General features: G+C 40.9%; 1 protein-coding gene across 3 annotated transcripts in view; it reads left to right on the forward strand.

Annotated features, from left to right (window-relative positions):
* ITM2B (integral membrane protein 2B) overlaps positions 1-15,992 on the forward strand; it is a 64,166-nt gene extending 48,174 nt beyond the window's left edge. For all 3 annotated transcript variants that reach the window (XM_088444610.1, XM_088444674.1, XM_088444735.1), the window contains 4 exons: positions 7,686-7,886; positions 11,008-11,118; positions 12,725-12,875; positions 14,062-15,992. In XM_088444610.1, the coding sequence (XP_088300736.1) occupies positions 7,686-7,886; positions 11,008-11,118; positions 12,725-12,875; positions 14,062-14,150 (552 nt within the window). In that variant the 3' untranslated portion in view covers positions 14,151-15,992. The remainder of the gene's footprint in view (positions 1-7,685; positions 7,887-11,007; positions 11,119-12,724; positions 12,876-14,061) is intronic.
* The last annotated feature ends 205 nt before the right edge of the window (positions 15,993-16,197 follow it).

Here is a 16,197-nt window from a genome sequence, read left to right on the forward strand (position 1 = left end):
GTTGGTGGACGCCTCTTGCGTAGCCAGGCTGCGGGAAGCTTAGCTTGACCAAAGGAGCAACCATCGTGACAGTCGGTCCCAGTGTAGGTATCGCAAATGCAGCCAGGTGGTGTCTGACTCTTGCTTCTGCATTTGCATCAGAGATGGACTGATTTGCACAGCCGCTTGTGTGCGGCTCTGCAAAACCATCCATCTCTGAATCAGCCCCACTGTGCGCAAGTGTAGTTCAGATTCTAAGACTTCTCCGATATGCCCGGAAAGTAATTCGCAGGTACAGTGGTTATCCCTACCTCTGTCCCTTCAAGTTACATTTAGGAATTTTTTGTTAAAAATGAAAGTTTGTTGCAATATAGGGCCTGATTCAGACCCACTCGCGAGCGGCTGTCCGCTCGCAAGTGGGTCGATGTTATGCACTGAGCATGCGCACGACGGAGGGAGCTCCGTCGTGCGCATGCGCCAGACGCGACGAGCGAAGGAAAGTCCTTCGCTCGTTGTGTCCGATCAAAGGGGGCGTGCTGTCGATGTTGATTGACAGCACGCCCCCTTTGGTGGGCGTGCCTCCCTGACGGGGGCGTTCCCACGGGAACGCCTCCCGTCAGAAGCCGGCCCACTGACATCACTAGTGATGTCAGTGGGAGTGATTTTGGCTCTGATAGAGCCAAAATCACTCCGGAGTTTGCGGTTGAAAACCTCAACCGCAGGCTCCGGCTCGCAAATTCGATGGTCTCGACCATCGCGGCCATCACAAAGCACGCTCGTATAGCCTGTGGGTGGTGACCCACAGCTATACGAGCGTCCAGGAGGACGTTCCATGAAAATGGAGCCCGGCCCTCATTCAGAGCGTGCGCTCTGCTCAGAGCGTACGGCTCTGAATGAGGGCCATAGTCTGTTAATCGCAGCACTGCCGTGATTATTAATACATAGGCCTCTAAGTCTTATATCTACAAAAACTCATTTGCAGTTTAGCTGGTTCGTTGAGCAAACCTGTTCAAATGTACTCAATAAATAAATTCTCATGGGATTCTTTTACAAAGAACCATATCATAGTCTCATTATCAGACACAAGTTTGCAGTTGGTAAACACCCTTAAAAAGTCATCCTCACTGGGGAACTCTGTCAGTTTTTAATTAAAAAGAGCAGGCAAATTGAACTTGAATGTGGGAAACTTGGCGTGCCTAAAGTTAACACTGGGTTAGGGGCCTAACCATTAGCAGATAAATTGAACGATATATCGTTCAGTAGTTCAATTCATCTGCTAATGGATAGGCCCAGGGGTGGTCCCAGCACACACGCTGCAACCCAGCCTCCCAGCAGCTCACCCATCCACACCTCTGGCTCCGCACCACCAGCGGCACGACCAAGAGCCAATTTCAGCTGCATACTCCGGTCGCTGACCTCCGCAGACCAATCAGAACAGCCGTGCACTTGCCGCACACCAGCAACACGCTGATCCAGCTCACCAACAAACCTGCAGCTTCCAACCTATCTGCAACGGCCGCAACGTCGACCTACATCACCATAACAAAAAACCTACCGGTAGGTAAGTGCTGCCAAGACTCACCAACACGCGGGACGCCGCACAGGTGTTCCAACCCACTCTGCAAATCCCCCCACCCCCCCGAGACTTCCTAGACTGTCGACCATAGGTCCAGCAGGGGTGACGTGCAAGGTCACTGAACCGCACGGGAAGGAGCCCACTAAAAGGGTCCACCTACCTCCCCAGTCTCATCACCACTCATCACTGAACCCCACCCACCTGCCCGGGATCTTAACAGAGCAGCATTGTGACTACTCAATAAAAGATTTTGCCCAAAATTACTGTCTCTCGCTGGCCTCATTTTGATCCTATTCCATTCCCCTTTTCACATTACTCCAAACTACACTCCATACCCAATCACACCCTCCTCACTCCCAAAACATCACCACCACCAGAAGAAACATTCTAATTAACACCACTAACAAACACACACAAGTCATCACCATTACTAGCAGGAAGAGCGCACCTTACCCCCCCCTACCCCCATACGTTTTCAGTGCGGGAAAGGTACTCCCACACAAAGGTGCAGCACCCCGAAACCACAACACACCACCCCCTGGTCAACGAGAGCGCAGTTCTACCGCCCATCTTCACCTGAACGATGACAGATGCTCACTCCCGCGGCCGATAAATTTGATCTTTCGTCTCTCCAAAATATTGGTCAATTATCGCATATCGCTGCCAGACATTCAAAATATCTGGCAGTTTATATGTGGTAAACGACGAACAATATTAACAGCAGCTACAAAGCACTGGAGAGAAAAAAAAAATCCACTCCCTGAATGATGTCATGCAATATCGTTCATCTTTCGTCTTTTGCCAAAATCTGTCATGTACATGACAGATATCTTTCAGCACAGCCACCAGAATTTTCAATAGATATCTTTTGTGTTTCATCGCTCAGAAAAACATCTGCTAATGGATAGGCCCCTTTTCTCCAAAATGTGTGAACATGAGATAACAAGATTAGTCTATTTTAAGTGACTAAAAAATACATTCTCAAAACCTGTTTCTGCAGTTTCTACAAAATTGTAAGAAATTAAAGACAAGTCTAACAATGGCAAAGAATGTGTTAATTTTTCTTGGCTAGAGGATATAACATGAATGCATTTCAAACAAATTAAAATATTGTAGGCATACAACATAACATGTCATGATGGTGCAATAAGAAAATATAATTCTTGTGCATTTAGAAAGTTTTACTTGGTTCTTTTCACCAAATTAACGCAAGTTTGTATTTATCTTATTGGCTATCCAAAACACATGAGAGCCGTATAGGTAATAAGATGCTGTTTTCCAGATCTGAATGTAACCAAGTAGAACTGAATCACTCCTCTGTAATTAACTGTATTTTATAACCATGTTGATCAGTTTAATGTTATCAGCAAATGTATTTATCTGCTATCTACAGTAATGCTGGGTACACACTGGCAGATATATTGGCCCATCAATTGATCGGCCAGTATATCTTGTGTGCTTCGGGCAGTGTGTACCAGCAATATATCTGCTGCACAGCCAATGACAGATATATCTGCAGATATATTGGGGAAACGTACTGTGTGTACCCTACACTTGCTGCAGAGGCCCCGGGGAGGGGGGATGTGACGCCCCATGGCCAGCGGGACCACGGCCAGATGATGGTTGTTCAGTGTTGTATGTGGCAGCCGACAGGTACTGTACCAGTAATTATGCCCAGACTAAATCTGTGGCACTCCATAATGTAGTCCTGTAAAAAGTATTCCTTACAGCCAGTGCCAGCAGTTTTGAACAGGAGCATTGGTTATATATTCTGATAATGTGCCGGTTCTTTAATCAATCACACTAGTTATTAATTAGACAGATGGCGTAGCACATGCCTAAATAACGGCTTTACCGCATTGCACTCTGAACTCATATTGTTTTACTTGGTGCTTGAAACAATCGCTGCATATAGATGGAATTGCAGATCTGTATATGGATACACCTAGTCGCACGCAGCAGTGTCTTATGTGGGTAACTTAGCTCATTGGAATGTAGGACAGACTATTATTCATGCTAAAGGCATATTAATATTATGTGAATGACTAAGTAGTCTCTGTAGGGTTCTGTATTATTAACCTTTATTTATATGGCGCCACATGGGTTCCACATCGCCTTATAAAGTACAGAAACCGTATGACCAAAACAAGAGACTCACAGTACAGAACATTACAGAACATGGAGAACAAGGTTTATAAACATTACTGCATCAGCAGTTATACAATACTAATAAGCAGCGCAGGCTGCACCCATAGGTTTGGTGCCGCTGTGGGCAATGGGAAAGACATGATGGTATAAGTGAGGGAAGAGGCAGACAGTCTTGGGTGACACAAGGGGAAGAGACAGTGAGCGAGGAGCATGGAGCAGTGGATTAGGAAGAGAGCTGGGAGGCTTTGATAAAGAATTGGGTCTGGAGAGCCCATTTAATAATAAAGGGGCTATATCAATTATAGTAAAGCATACACCTTATAGGTAAAATTTAATTATTTTCAATTGAATACTATTAATGGCAAAACTATACTAGTATTGCTGATCATGTTCATTTTAGATGCAGAAGTAACTATATTTTGTTTGTTTTTTATGGTTAACGCACACTATTTAATCCAGTATTAATAAATAGTGTTGTCTGTGAATATTGTACCTGGGTAAATGGGTGTATTCTCTGTTTTTGGACAGTTACCTTTCAATAAATATATATGCAAACTGACATTCGTGTTACATTAATAGCAGCCAAGTCCACTTAAAAGTGTTTTTGATTGTGTAAAGATTAGACCGTATGGATCATGTAAATAGCAGACACATATTCCTTTAATCAAATGTGCTCTCTAAAAGACTTCTGCAATGGCTTCTGCTCCATTTAGAAACTATTCCTATGCAGCCAAACACTCAAAGCCAGTTCCCTATGAGCCGAGAACCCCTGAGTTGTCAGGAGAGTGGTGTAGTAATGGGCTGTAGCCAATGCCTGTTATTGCACCTTTTTTTTTTTCTTCAATAAATATGAACCATAAGTTGTTACGTGTATTTGCATTTTTTTCCATGTAAAGATTGTGTCAAAGACCACTAAACCTTAAGGCCGGTACACACTAGACAATGTCTAGTGTGTACCGACGTCGTTAGCGATAGGACCCAGCGGGTGCCGGCATCGCCAAGTGCGTACACACTTGCCAATGCCAGCAGCGACAGCCATGTTGCATTCGACAGCATGGCCCTCACTAATGATGTCGCCCGACGGGCAATGACACTGACGACACGTGGGAACGCGCATTGTCTGCAACATAGCGGGTACACACTAGCCGTTGTGCCCGATATGCCGTCAGCACATGCGACTCCATAGGATTGCATGGTACGATCGTAGCACATGCCATAGCATAGCGTATGCTGCTGTTGGTAATCGCATGCCGCGATGCGTGCGTAGCGCTATCGGCAATGATGTAAGAGGACACATCTGTATGTGTAGTTTCTTGTCAATAAAATCTGCACATTAATTGAAAAATGCATTTTTTTTTTTTCATATTTGCTGTTACGTTTTAAACGCTTCCTATGTGTAGGAAGAATATGGTAGCCCAACAAAGCCTCTCGCATTAAAGGATCACATTTGGCACAAGATGGGGGAGATAAGGGCTTTACCCCTGGTCTGTGTAAAATGTAATTTTTTCGTGTACTGCTTCAGTTATTAACAGACAATAACCACTAAGGGAGCCACATAATTTGAAAGTGTGGACTTTTATATGTGAGTCACCCCACATTTACAGGTGTGATCGGGCACATAGTGCCCTCCAACCCAAATATGCGGAAAACGTCTGTTTTCCGTAGTGCAATGTATATTTGTCTGGTGGGCCACATAATTTGAAAGAGCAAACTCTCCTCTTTCAAATATGGCTGTCCGTAAAGTTGTCAGTGTCTTCATGTGGGTGAGAGGGCACATAGTGCCCTACCCCTTACACGGAAACCCCCCGCAAAAAAAACCCAGACCAATTTATATTTAATTGGATATCGCGGGTATCGTGAGTGCTTACACCCATGGTAATCCAAAATTGGTCACGAGGTCCTCGTAATTCTTTCTGGCCAATTGGATATGCCCCTTTGAAAAGAATGGGATTGCTTTTTAAAAAAAAAAAAATTTTTTTATCATTTTCAGTGTAGGAGTATCATCTGCATAAGACTAAAGAAATAGACAATAAAACAAACACATAAAAGAGTCATTTCCAGCTGCTGTCTTCTCTTGGTTTTATTTTTACATGTTAGGCAGGCATAAGGTTTAAACACCAGTGGGTTATAGCCCTTGAACGCAGGATTTTATATACAGTCAGGTGCATAAATATTGGGACATTGACAGAATTTTCATATTTTGGCCTCTATTCACCACCACAATGGCTTTGAAATTAAACAAACAAGATGTGCTTTAACTGCAGACTTTCAGATTTAATTTGAGGGTAATTACATCCAAATCAGGTGAACGGTGTAGGAATTACAACGGTTTCTATATGTGCCTCCCACTTTTTAAGGGGCCAAAAGTAATGGGACAAACTAAACAATCCTAAATCTAACTTTCACTTTTTAATACTTTGTTGCAAATCCTTTGCAGGCAATTACAGCCCGAAGTCTGGAACGCATAGACATCACCAGACGCTGGGTTTCATCCCTGGTGATGCTCTGCCAGGCCTCTACTGCAAATGTCTTCAGCTCCTGCTTGTTCTTGGGGCATTTTCCCTTCAGTTTTGTCTTCAAGTGAAATGCATGCTCAATCGGATTCAGGTCAGGGGATTGACTTGGCCATTGCATAACATTCCACTTTTTAACCTTAAAAAACTCTTTGGTTGCTTTTGCAGTATGCTTCGGGTCATTGTCCATCTGCACTGTGAAGCGCCGTCCAATGAGTTCTGAAGCATTTGACTGAATAGGAGCATATAATATTGCCCGAAACACTTCAAAATTAATTCTGCTGCTTTTGTCAGCAGTCACATCATCAATAAATACAAGGGAACTAGTTCCATTGGCAGCCATACATGCCTACGCCATGACACTACCACCACCATGCTTCACTGATGAGGTGGTATGTTTTGGATCATGAGCAGTTCCTTTCCTTCTCCATACTCTTCTCTTCCCATCACTCTGGTACAAGTTGATCTTTGTCTCATCTGTCCATAGGATGTTGTTCCAGAACTGTAATGGCTTTTTTAGATGTTGTTTGGCAAACTCTAATCTGGTCTTCCTGTTTTTGAGGCTCACCAATGGTTTACATCTTGTGGTGAACCCTCTATATTCACTCTTGTGAAGTCTTCTCTTGGTTGTTGACTTTGACACATATACACCTACCTCCTGTAGAGTGTTCTTGAATTGGCCAACTGTTGTGAAGGGGTTTTTCTTCACCAGGGAAATAATTCTTCTGTCATCCACCACAGTTGTTTTCCGTGGTCTTCCGGGTCTTTAGGTGTTGCTGAGCTCTCCGGTGCGTTCTTTCTTTTTAAGAATGTTCCAAACAGTTGATTTGGCCACACCTAATGTTTTTGCTATCTCTCTGATAGGTTTGTTTTGATTTTTCAGCCTAATGATGGCTTGCTTCACTGATAGTGACAGCTCTTTGGATCTCATATTGAAAGTCGACAGCAACTGATTCCAAATGCAAATGTCACACCTATAATCAACTCCAGACCTTTTACCTGCTTAATTGATAATGAAATAACGAGGGAATAGCCCACACCTGTTCATGAAATAGCTTTTGAGTTGATAGTCCCATTACTTTTGACCCCTTAAAAAGTGGGAGGCACATATAGAAACCGTTGTAATTCCTACACCGTTCACCTGATTTGGATGTAATTACCCTCAAATTAAATCTGAAAGTCTACAGTTAAATCACATCTTGTTTGTTTCATTTCAAAGCCATTGTGGTGGTGAATAGAGGCCAAAATATTAAAATTCTGTCAATGTCCCAATATTTATGCACCTGACTGTATATCAATGTAAAATTGTTGTTAAACTTTCTGTTTACTCTGCAGGGTTCCTGAATAAACACTTTACTTGTCACAAATTGGTTACATTCCAGTTAGATGTGTACTGTTGTTATTATTATTATTATATACTTCCTGTACACTGTTTGCTTATTCGCTTATTTTGTTTGTTTCTCATGCAGCGCGGTGTCTACTTCTGTGGAATCAAGTACACAGAGGATGATATGACACTTGCTGAGCCTTATGCAGACTCCCGCATTCGCTACCATTCCTTTAAAGAGAGAATTCAGATCCTGGAAGATGAAGAGGTCGAACTGATCAATGTACCTGTCCCTGAATTTGCTGACAGCGATCCTGCTGACATTGTGCATGACTTTCACAGGGTGAGTTATATTTATTGGGAATCTTTACAGCGCTTGCTATTTGTGCTACTAGTGCATTCTTGCCTGGGCTACTATAAAGAGAGTTAACCATTTATGTTCCTTGTTCATTGTAGCTATTGATTTTGCCAGCTTTCAAAGGGTTACCACGCGACTCTGCTGCAGAGAAAGGGTTACCCTAGCTAGATAATAATTTATTCTTAAAGGTACTCTGTCATCCACACTGTCTAAGAAATTAACCTTTGAAGCAGAAATTAGGAATTCATTTTATGTTGATAATATTTTAGACATAAAATGTATGTTTTACTGTTTTATTGTTGGCTCTAGAGCTGATTTGATTGTTTCTTTACCCAGTCTCAGTAGGCAGTCCCTTTTCACTATCCTATCATTGTAGGTACTTTGTGTCGTCCATTTAAAAGAGCATGTTATGTTTTAGTCAGGTAGCCAGAGACGTGCTACGTGAGTGACCAGCAGCATAAAACTGGCTGCTCTGGTAAAAAGACAGCAAACCTGCAATGGTTCCATATCCTAACACTTATTAACAGACAGGGCCTGATTCATACTCGCTGCCAATGTCAGACGTAGTGGAGCATTTTTTTTGCTACTGCATGCGTCTAATTTGCACCGTGCAATAAATTGACTCCTGGCAGTATAGCAATAATATAGATATCTGCAATTACTCCAGTGAGTGTTGGATAAAACTTTTTACCTACTCGCAATTAAAATATATGCATGCATGTACAAAACACAATTAAGCTCACCATAAAGGTATACGAGTTCAAGTCCATAGATCAAATAGATAAATGCAGAATCTCTTATAAATGGGAAAATCAGTCTGCTAGATACAATATAGCAAATAAATGTATCTATTGGTTGAATCAAAATTACAGCTTAATCCTATAAGCAAAAGTCCTTTTAGATGGAAGTGTGAGATCCTACGTGTGATCGGCACACGGTATTGGGCACAAAACAACATCCGGATTACGTTTCAAATAATCAGTGCAGGAGAAGAGGGGGTTAATACATGCTAGACCCCCGTTGGTATTTTCCACAAATTCTGTGTGATAAATCAAACATGTCCCACAAATGGATGTGGTAACTCCAATATTATTCAAAGTTTGATCTGACCTGAAGCTGCAGGCGTAAATGTCCTCTGCTCTGTCCGACTTAAAGGCTCAACGGGAATACGCACTGGCAGTGCAGTGGGACCGCTGCTCCTGGCAGTGAGCAAGCGGCTGGGCACAGCGGACTCACCGGTAATTCATCCACGGTCTCAGATGTGAACTGTACCATAGCCTGGTGAGAACTGAAGGTAGAAATCCACAAACGCAACCCGGAGCATGAAGATGGCCGTGGCTATTCAGCAGGGAACAATCCGCTTGAGATGGAACGGATCCAGGTGATACAATACAAACAGGACTTGTTCTAATAGTACAAATGAATACTGCAGGTGACAGAATTCTGTATCCTTGGATGGACATGTAATAGGATACCCTTTGCATCAACACTTCAATGGGTTGCCCATTTGGGGGCACTGTGTAGGTTACAGTGGGCAGGACAAGCCACCCACAGAAGTTCTGCATGCAGTGGGAAATCACAGTGAGAGGAAAAAGAACAGTTGAAGTGGAGACCATTATACGGCAATAAGGGGAGATAGCACAATGATAAAAGCACATTTGCAGCATACAGACAGGAGAAGAACTGGGACAACAGAACTGTGTTAATAAAATGATACATAAATGTCCTGATCTCATGGAAACCGCAAACAGTGGCGTGATTTTCAAGATGGTGCTAATTAAAACCCCCCACAAATTGGGAATTGGGTTTAGGCAATTCCATAAATGGGTAAAGACACTGGAGAATCTTGTACCTATGGGCCTAATTCAGCTTGGATCGCAATTGCAAACATCAACGCAGCCGAGCGATTTTTTTTTACCCTGTGCGCGCATGCACGTATGCGATCACACTGCAATGGCACTCGCAAGCCAGCGAACATGCAAGATCGATTGACAGCTAGCAAGCGTTTGGGGGAGGTGAAGGGGGGGGGGGGGGGTGGTGTTATAAATGCAGGTGTTTATTACCGTTTGGACGCCGTTTAATGGGTAGTCGATAATTTAGCCAGTGCGATCACCGCAGCACAATAGCTCTCTGTGTGGGCAGAGACTCGCAGAATGAGAGACAGGTCAGATTAGTCACAAGTGGTCGATGGTGGCCGATGTTCCCGATGTGTACTCTGGTCTTCGTGTACGCTTGCAGAAGGGAAGGCAGCAGTGGGCGTCTCTATGCACGGACAAGGTTGTGGCTGCATCTGCATATATTAGCAGCTGTGTTCCATCAGGATTCGCAGATGCAATTGCGATCCAAGCTGGATCAGGCCCTATGTACGTATCCTTTTTACAATTCTGTTTTACATAGTTGCAGTCTTTTGCTACTCCCATCAGAAACCCGTTTATACAGTGAATGTGAATTTTTTTTTTAAAGGGCAATGGGATTCCTAACAAAAATATATTTTATTTTATTCTGCAATATATTTTTTTTCATGTTTAGAAAAGTATGTGGATTATATAGGCAATGCTGCAACAGTTCAATTCCAATATCTCATGGCAATCTTAGACCTTTTAAAACCTATATTGAGGTGTGGAATCACTCTACACACACCATCATAATCTGCTCCTAAAAATAAATCTAATGATACGATTCAGTTAGCGTCTCTGCCGCAGTGCGCCATTTGTGGATCAGCAGGATAACTAGCAATGTTCAGCCTACAGTAATAGGCAAATATGTGCGCAGCTGAACATCATCCCCTAATATTCCAGCTCCCACATACAAAATCTGAACAGTGTTGTTGCTGTGTGAGCTTTGATTCACTGTCTTCATACAGAAACTGTTTAATCTAGGCAGTGTCCTGGCCATAGGTGTATTCTATTATATTCCAGGTGACGGTGATTGTTACCTGCATGCTGAAATCTGCCTTTTAGTATCTGTCTATGGAAATGCTGTCAATGTGGTTTTCATACATAAATTAAGTGGATTCATGTTACCTTGATCTCTTTTGTATAAACCCCATATTAATTTAGACTTTCTCCTGTCAGGTGTTTTCATCGTGGTGTCTCTTTCTCCACAGAAACTCACTGCTTACCTTGATCTCAGCTTGAACAAGTGCTATGTTATACCATTGAACACCTCGATTGTTATGCCACCAAAGAATTTTCTGGAGCTGCTTATAAACATTAAGGTACGTCTACAAGTGAAGGATGATAAGTTACCAGTTACAGTATGTGAGCATTTCTACTACATTACTTAGTTTGGTTTTTAGCAGGCTTTATTACATTGATATTTTATACTGCTTCTTACCTACTTCACAGCAGTGATGAACAAAATGGACTAATATTAATTTTTTTGTTGTTCACTGGTTAAATTTAGAACAAATTTTTACTTGTTGCAGTCTCTTAATGAACTGTCACAATCCGTGCTGTCAGTAAGTAATGACACTGTTTACTATAGAGATCAATGACTGGGCTACATGCGGCAAAGCTGTGTGTTTACGGACCCTAAAGCTGGCCACACATCTAAAGATTATCTGTCCAACCAGCCAACTAGTTGATTGGTTGGAATGAAAATCTGGTAACGTATGGGAGTAACTGATGATCAGCAATTGCTTCTAAATGCCAGAAAACAGATGAAAATCGAAAGGACTTGTTCAAACAACAGTTTTTGCCCATTTTCCAGCGTTTGGGAGCAAATTGCTGATTGTCATTTGCTTTTATTCCTTACCAGATTTTCATTCCAACCAATCAACTAGTTGGCTGGTTGGACAGATAATCTTTAGATGTGTGGCCAGCTTTACTCCTATAATGAGGACTAGGTGTACCCTGACGCAGATGGCTCAATGCCTTGTTGTGTAGTGCACTCTGATAAAAAATTATAATAATGTGCTTTTAATTAATTGCCTTTTGTCACACTTAAAGGTTGTTCAGTGGGATCCTACACCCAGAAATCAAGGAATGCTATAATCAAAGCTTTTTCAATTTTATATTTGAACATATTTTTTGGTAGATGAAATGTCCCCCAAAAAAGAATATTTCCAATTCTGTATTGTCATAATTAAGTGATAGTTTTGTGAATCAGAGTCTGTGGCAGATAGCTCTCAGTACTCTTGTAGAGACACAGTGGGACCTGCGCACAGCCATTTCAATTAGAAGAAAGAAAAAAAATGTTTTTACTTTTGCATTATTATTATTATTAAGACACTACCCTGTATTTTCAATGCAGGCCACAAGTTGTGTGGTCGCCAATCTAAAGGGTCCTGGCTCCTGGTCACAAAGTAGCACATTTTTCTTTTCTTTTTTTTTTCAAAACTGCTGCATGTTTTTAAGAGATAAGCACCATAATGTGACAGGAAAACAGCAGTTCCCATTGAGTACAGAATGTTCATGCTCTGTACAATCTGTTTTTATAAGTGGAAAAACACAATGACTGGAATCAATCATTGGACATAAGTAATAAAAGAGAAGTCAAGCTGCAGAGATTTTTTTTGCCTGATTTCTTTATTTTCTTTGCTTTTATTGCTGGATGGCAGAATTCCCTAATAGTGGATATATACTTTTATTGATCAATTGACTTAAAATCTTGAATCTGAACCTGACTTCAGAGCAAAATAACTACATCTATATTGGCATGGTAGGAATATTGGATTCAAAAGTTTTATAAAAGTTTTGATGTTTAAATATGAATTTTTAAGTTTCTCTCTCTCTCTCTCTCTCTCTCTCTCTATATATATATATATATATATATATATATATATATATATATATATATACTTTTTTTTTTCCCGTTTAAAGGCTGGAACATACCTTCCACAGTCCTATTTAATTCATGAGCAGATGGTAGTTACTGATCGCATTGAGAATGTAGACCAACTGGGTGTCTTTATCCGCCGCCTTTGTCAGGATAAGGAGACCTACAAACTTCAGCGCAGAGAGCCAGTCCGAGGTATGGCCAGTATTGCATGTGTTTGGGTTTGCCACCCTGCTTCTTAGGCGCTGCCAAAATTCTAGATTCTCTTTCCCTTTTTAATGCAAATCATTTACTGTATACCAATACACCCATACATGCTCCTACAATGCCTTGGTGCTTGAAAGCAAGTTCAACAATTTAACTCTGCAGTACAGATGTCAAAAGGTCCTCCACAAGATCTCTTTTTCTATATCCCCCCACTCCCGCCCTCCTATATAATGGTGTTGATCTAAAATTGTCTCTTACTGGGAAAAAAAACAATATGGCATGGCAGGCTGGCCCTGGATTCTGGCAATACCCCAGTTTTAGTATTCAAAAAATCCCACATTGAACACGTTGGGAAGGCCTTGATCCCTGTATATTGGAAATTATCCACTGTGCCCTCGATCCCAGAATGATTCCACTGCCTTGATCTTTATATGTCCATGGATGATGCCACCCTCTCAGCAGCAAATCACTTTCAAGAGTTTACCAGCACTTAGCTGGCTTACATTTAAAGACTCTCTCTCATATTCCTCATTACTCACATCTATGTTTCTCCCTTGCCCTTGCACTTTCTTTGGTTTTGTAGTAGGTCTGCCCTTCAAAAGGTCTATAATGGTCTCTAGCTGCTAAAGTATACGAGGTACCCCAACCTCGTGAAAATGGTACTAAAATACAGGAAGTTACTTGTACTGTAGGATGGGCATTCTTAACGGAAATAATCAATATGACCTGCTTAACCTGGTGGCAAAAACTTTTGGCAGTGCGTTCTTGCAAATAGCGCAGTACAATAGTCTAATATTGATGCAGTAGTTATTGATGTATTGAGTCCAAAGTAGACCAATCTTAAGCCCTTGCACTTTCTTTGCCACAGTACCCTAGTCGAGTCCCTTCTTTCTGCCCAATTTCCTTTAGTCCCTTCCAGTCCACTTTCCATCTGATATTGTATTGCACTCTCTTGGTTTCTTCGCATACTCAGTCATTACTTTCCATCTCCCCCTAGCATGTTTGTTGTCTACTATCCTGTTTGTTTATATAAGAACTATCCTTTTCTGTAAACCACTACCATCATTACTGTGTCTCTGATTAGTACACTGAAGTTGTATTTTTGAGTCATTTATTAAATAAATAATCTTAAAAAATGTAATGTATAAATGTAATATGTTTTTATTTTTTACAGGAAAGCAAAAACGAGAAGCTGGGCAGTGCTCAAACATTATTCACTTTGAAAACGTGTATCCGGTGAAGACAACAATTTGCCTCTTTTAAAGGAGTCCTGTGAATAAATTGTCCGCCATTTATCAACAGTATAGCCCTTCCCTTTTGTTGTGTGTAGTCATTATTTTAAGGAAGGGTTTTGTTATTAGTGGCCAGACCTTTGCACAACATATTCACGTTTGATCTCATTTTGATTTTAATCATTTGTTTTAGTTTGATGTTGTTTTTTTTTGTTTGTTTTGTAATTTTCCGCCTTCAGATTTCAGCTACTTAGTATGGTATTTTATATTTATAATATAAGGAATTAGTCCTTAAATATGAAAAGTATGACCAACTTTCATTCCTGCTGATTTAGTGTATAACTTTTTAAACCTTTATACATGGAAATGTCACTGCATTTATGTACCGTACTATTACTCGTACCCATCCCTAGTCCATGACCCTTGCTTAAACAAGCTAAACTAAAGTATTTGCATTTGGAAACCTGTTTAATAGTGTATGTTCAAGCATCTAAAACACCTAATCTAGTTCATTAGGAGCTCATGTAAACAGGTTTTCAGAAGAGCTCAGGACCAAGGGCTATTTCCAATTAGCCACAAAAAGTCGCATTTTGGCGAAAAATGTGCAAACTTTTTGCACCAAAATGCGTATCGTGCAATGCTATTGCTGAAGTTTTCGCATGTGCGAAAGCTCCATAGATTTCCTCAAATCTTGCTGGTTTTTCCACTAACAGTTTTCGTGTGAATGCATTATCGCACCAAACTATATGAATTGTGTGAAAACTTCTCCGACGTTAAACTTTCACTTTTTCACGGCTAATTCCATATGGCCCTTAATCTAGAAAGTAATCACTACAACATTAAGGAAAAAGAAAATCCAAATTCTTTGTCAAATCTGGTGCATGGTGGCTATCTAGAACCATATCTCCCAGGTGACAATGTTTGCTGTAGCTTGTAATTTAGCTTCAGACCCACCACAGGCTGCCTCACCATTCCCCTTACATATTAGACCATTTAGAGAAGACTGCAGTTATTGGGACTGGGAGGTAAGAAATGCTGCAGCGGAAGAGAGCAGACTGGGGGAGATTTATTGCAGCATCCGAAATAACATTTTGTGATTATAGCCGTTTACAAGAATTACAGCTTCTGAGGTTTTTGTTAATCCTGAGGTATAAACAAAGGTTATAAAAAAACCCTACTATTTCAGACAGGTTACTCAGCATTTACATTTAGTTACGCTGCTAAATTGTGCATTTGTGAAAGTCTATATAAACGTTTTATGAGCTGTCTATAATAGCTGGGCATATACTGCAGAGTGCATCCCTGCAGAATGTATCTTTTCACATAGATTGTTCAACCCTCTGGAGTGCAGGGCACATATATTATAAAGATCATAGTGGGTGACCCACTTATCATACAGACTTACAGTGTTTGTTTTTGAGGATTTTTTAACATTTAATTATTATGTTTTCACTGGATATTACATTGCATGTAAATATTTAGGACATTGTCCCTCTACATGTAGGCACAAAATGTAGTTTTGGGAGCATCTGTGTACATACATACATATATACATACATGCATTCAGGAATATATTCTGGTTCTAGCATCTACAAATAAACATGAAGGATTTTCTTCATGTGGGTAAGTAACCTGACCTCCAGCGCTGTTCCACTGAGGCTAAATATTTACAGCTCTGCATTTCCAACTACTAAACATGCAATCCTTTGTTTTAAACTTTTTTTCTTAAATCTGTTTTTAACTCTGGCTAATGGTTTGGTATGCCCTCTTAATATTAAAACAGGAGTGTCAATAAACAATTAGATGGTAACATGTGTTACTAATTTGTATATAATCGTACTTGTAAAAGAATAAAGCTTAAACCACCTGTTTACTTGCTGCCTTTTTTTCTTGTTTTGATTAGGACCCATGTATCAACAGTTGTGTTTTTGTTGTTAAGTGATAAATATGGTAATGTTGTGTATAGAGATGCCATTATCACCAGGCCTTACTCTGAGTGGTGTGTGTTTGGTTTAGCCCCAGAGTACAACTGTATACAGGGCCTGATTCATAGTTGTACTCAAAGTGTTAGCAGCTGC

The sequence above is a fragment of the Taudactylus pleione genome, unplaced genomic scaffold, assembly GCF_031769625.1.
Source record: "Taudactylus pleione unplaced genomic scaffold, aTauple2 ptg000005l, whole genome shotgun sequence".
Classification (NCBI taxonomy): domain Eukaryota; kingdom Metazoa; phylum Chordata; class Amphibia; order Anura; family Myobatrachidae; genus Taudactylus; species Taudactylus pleione.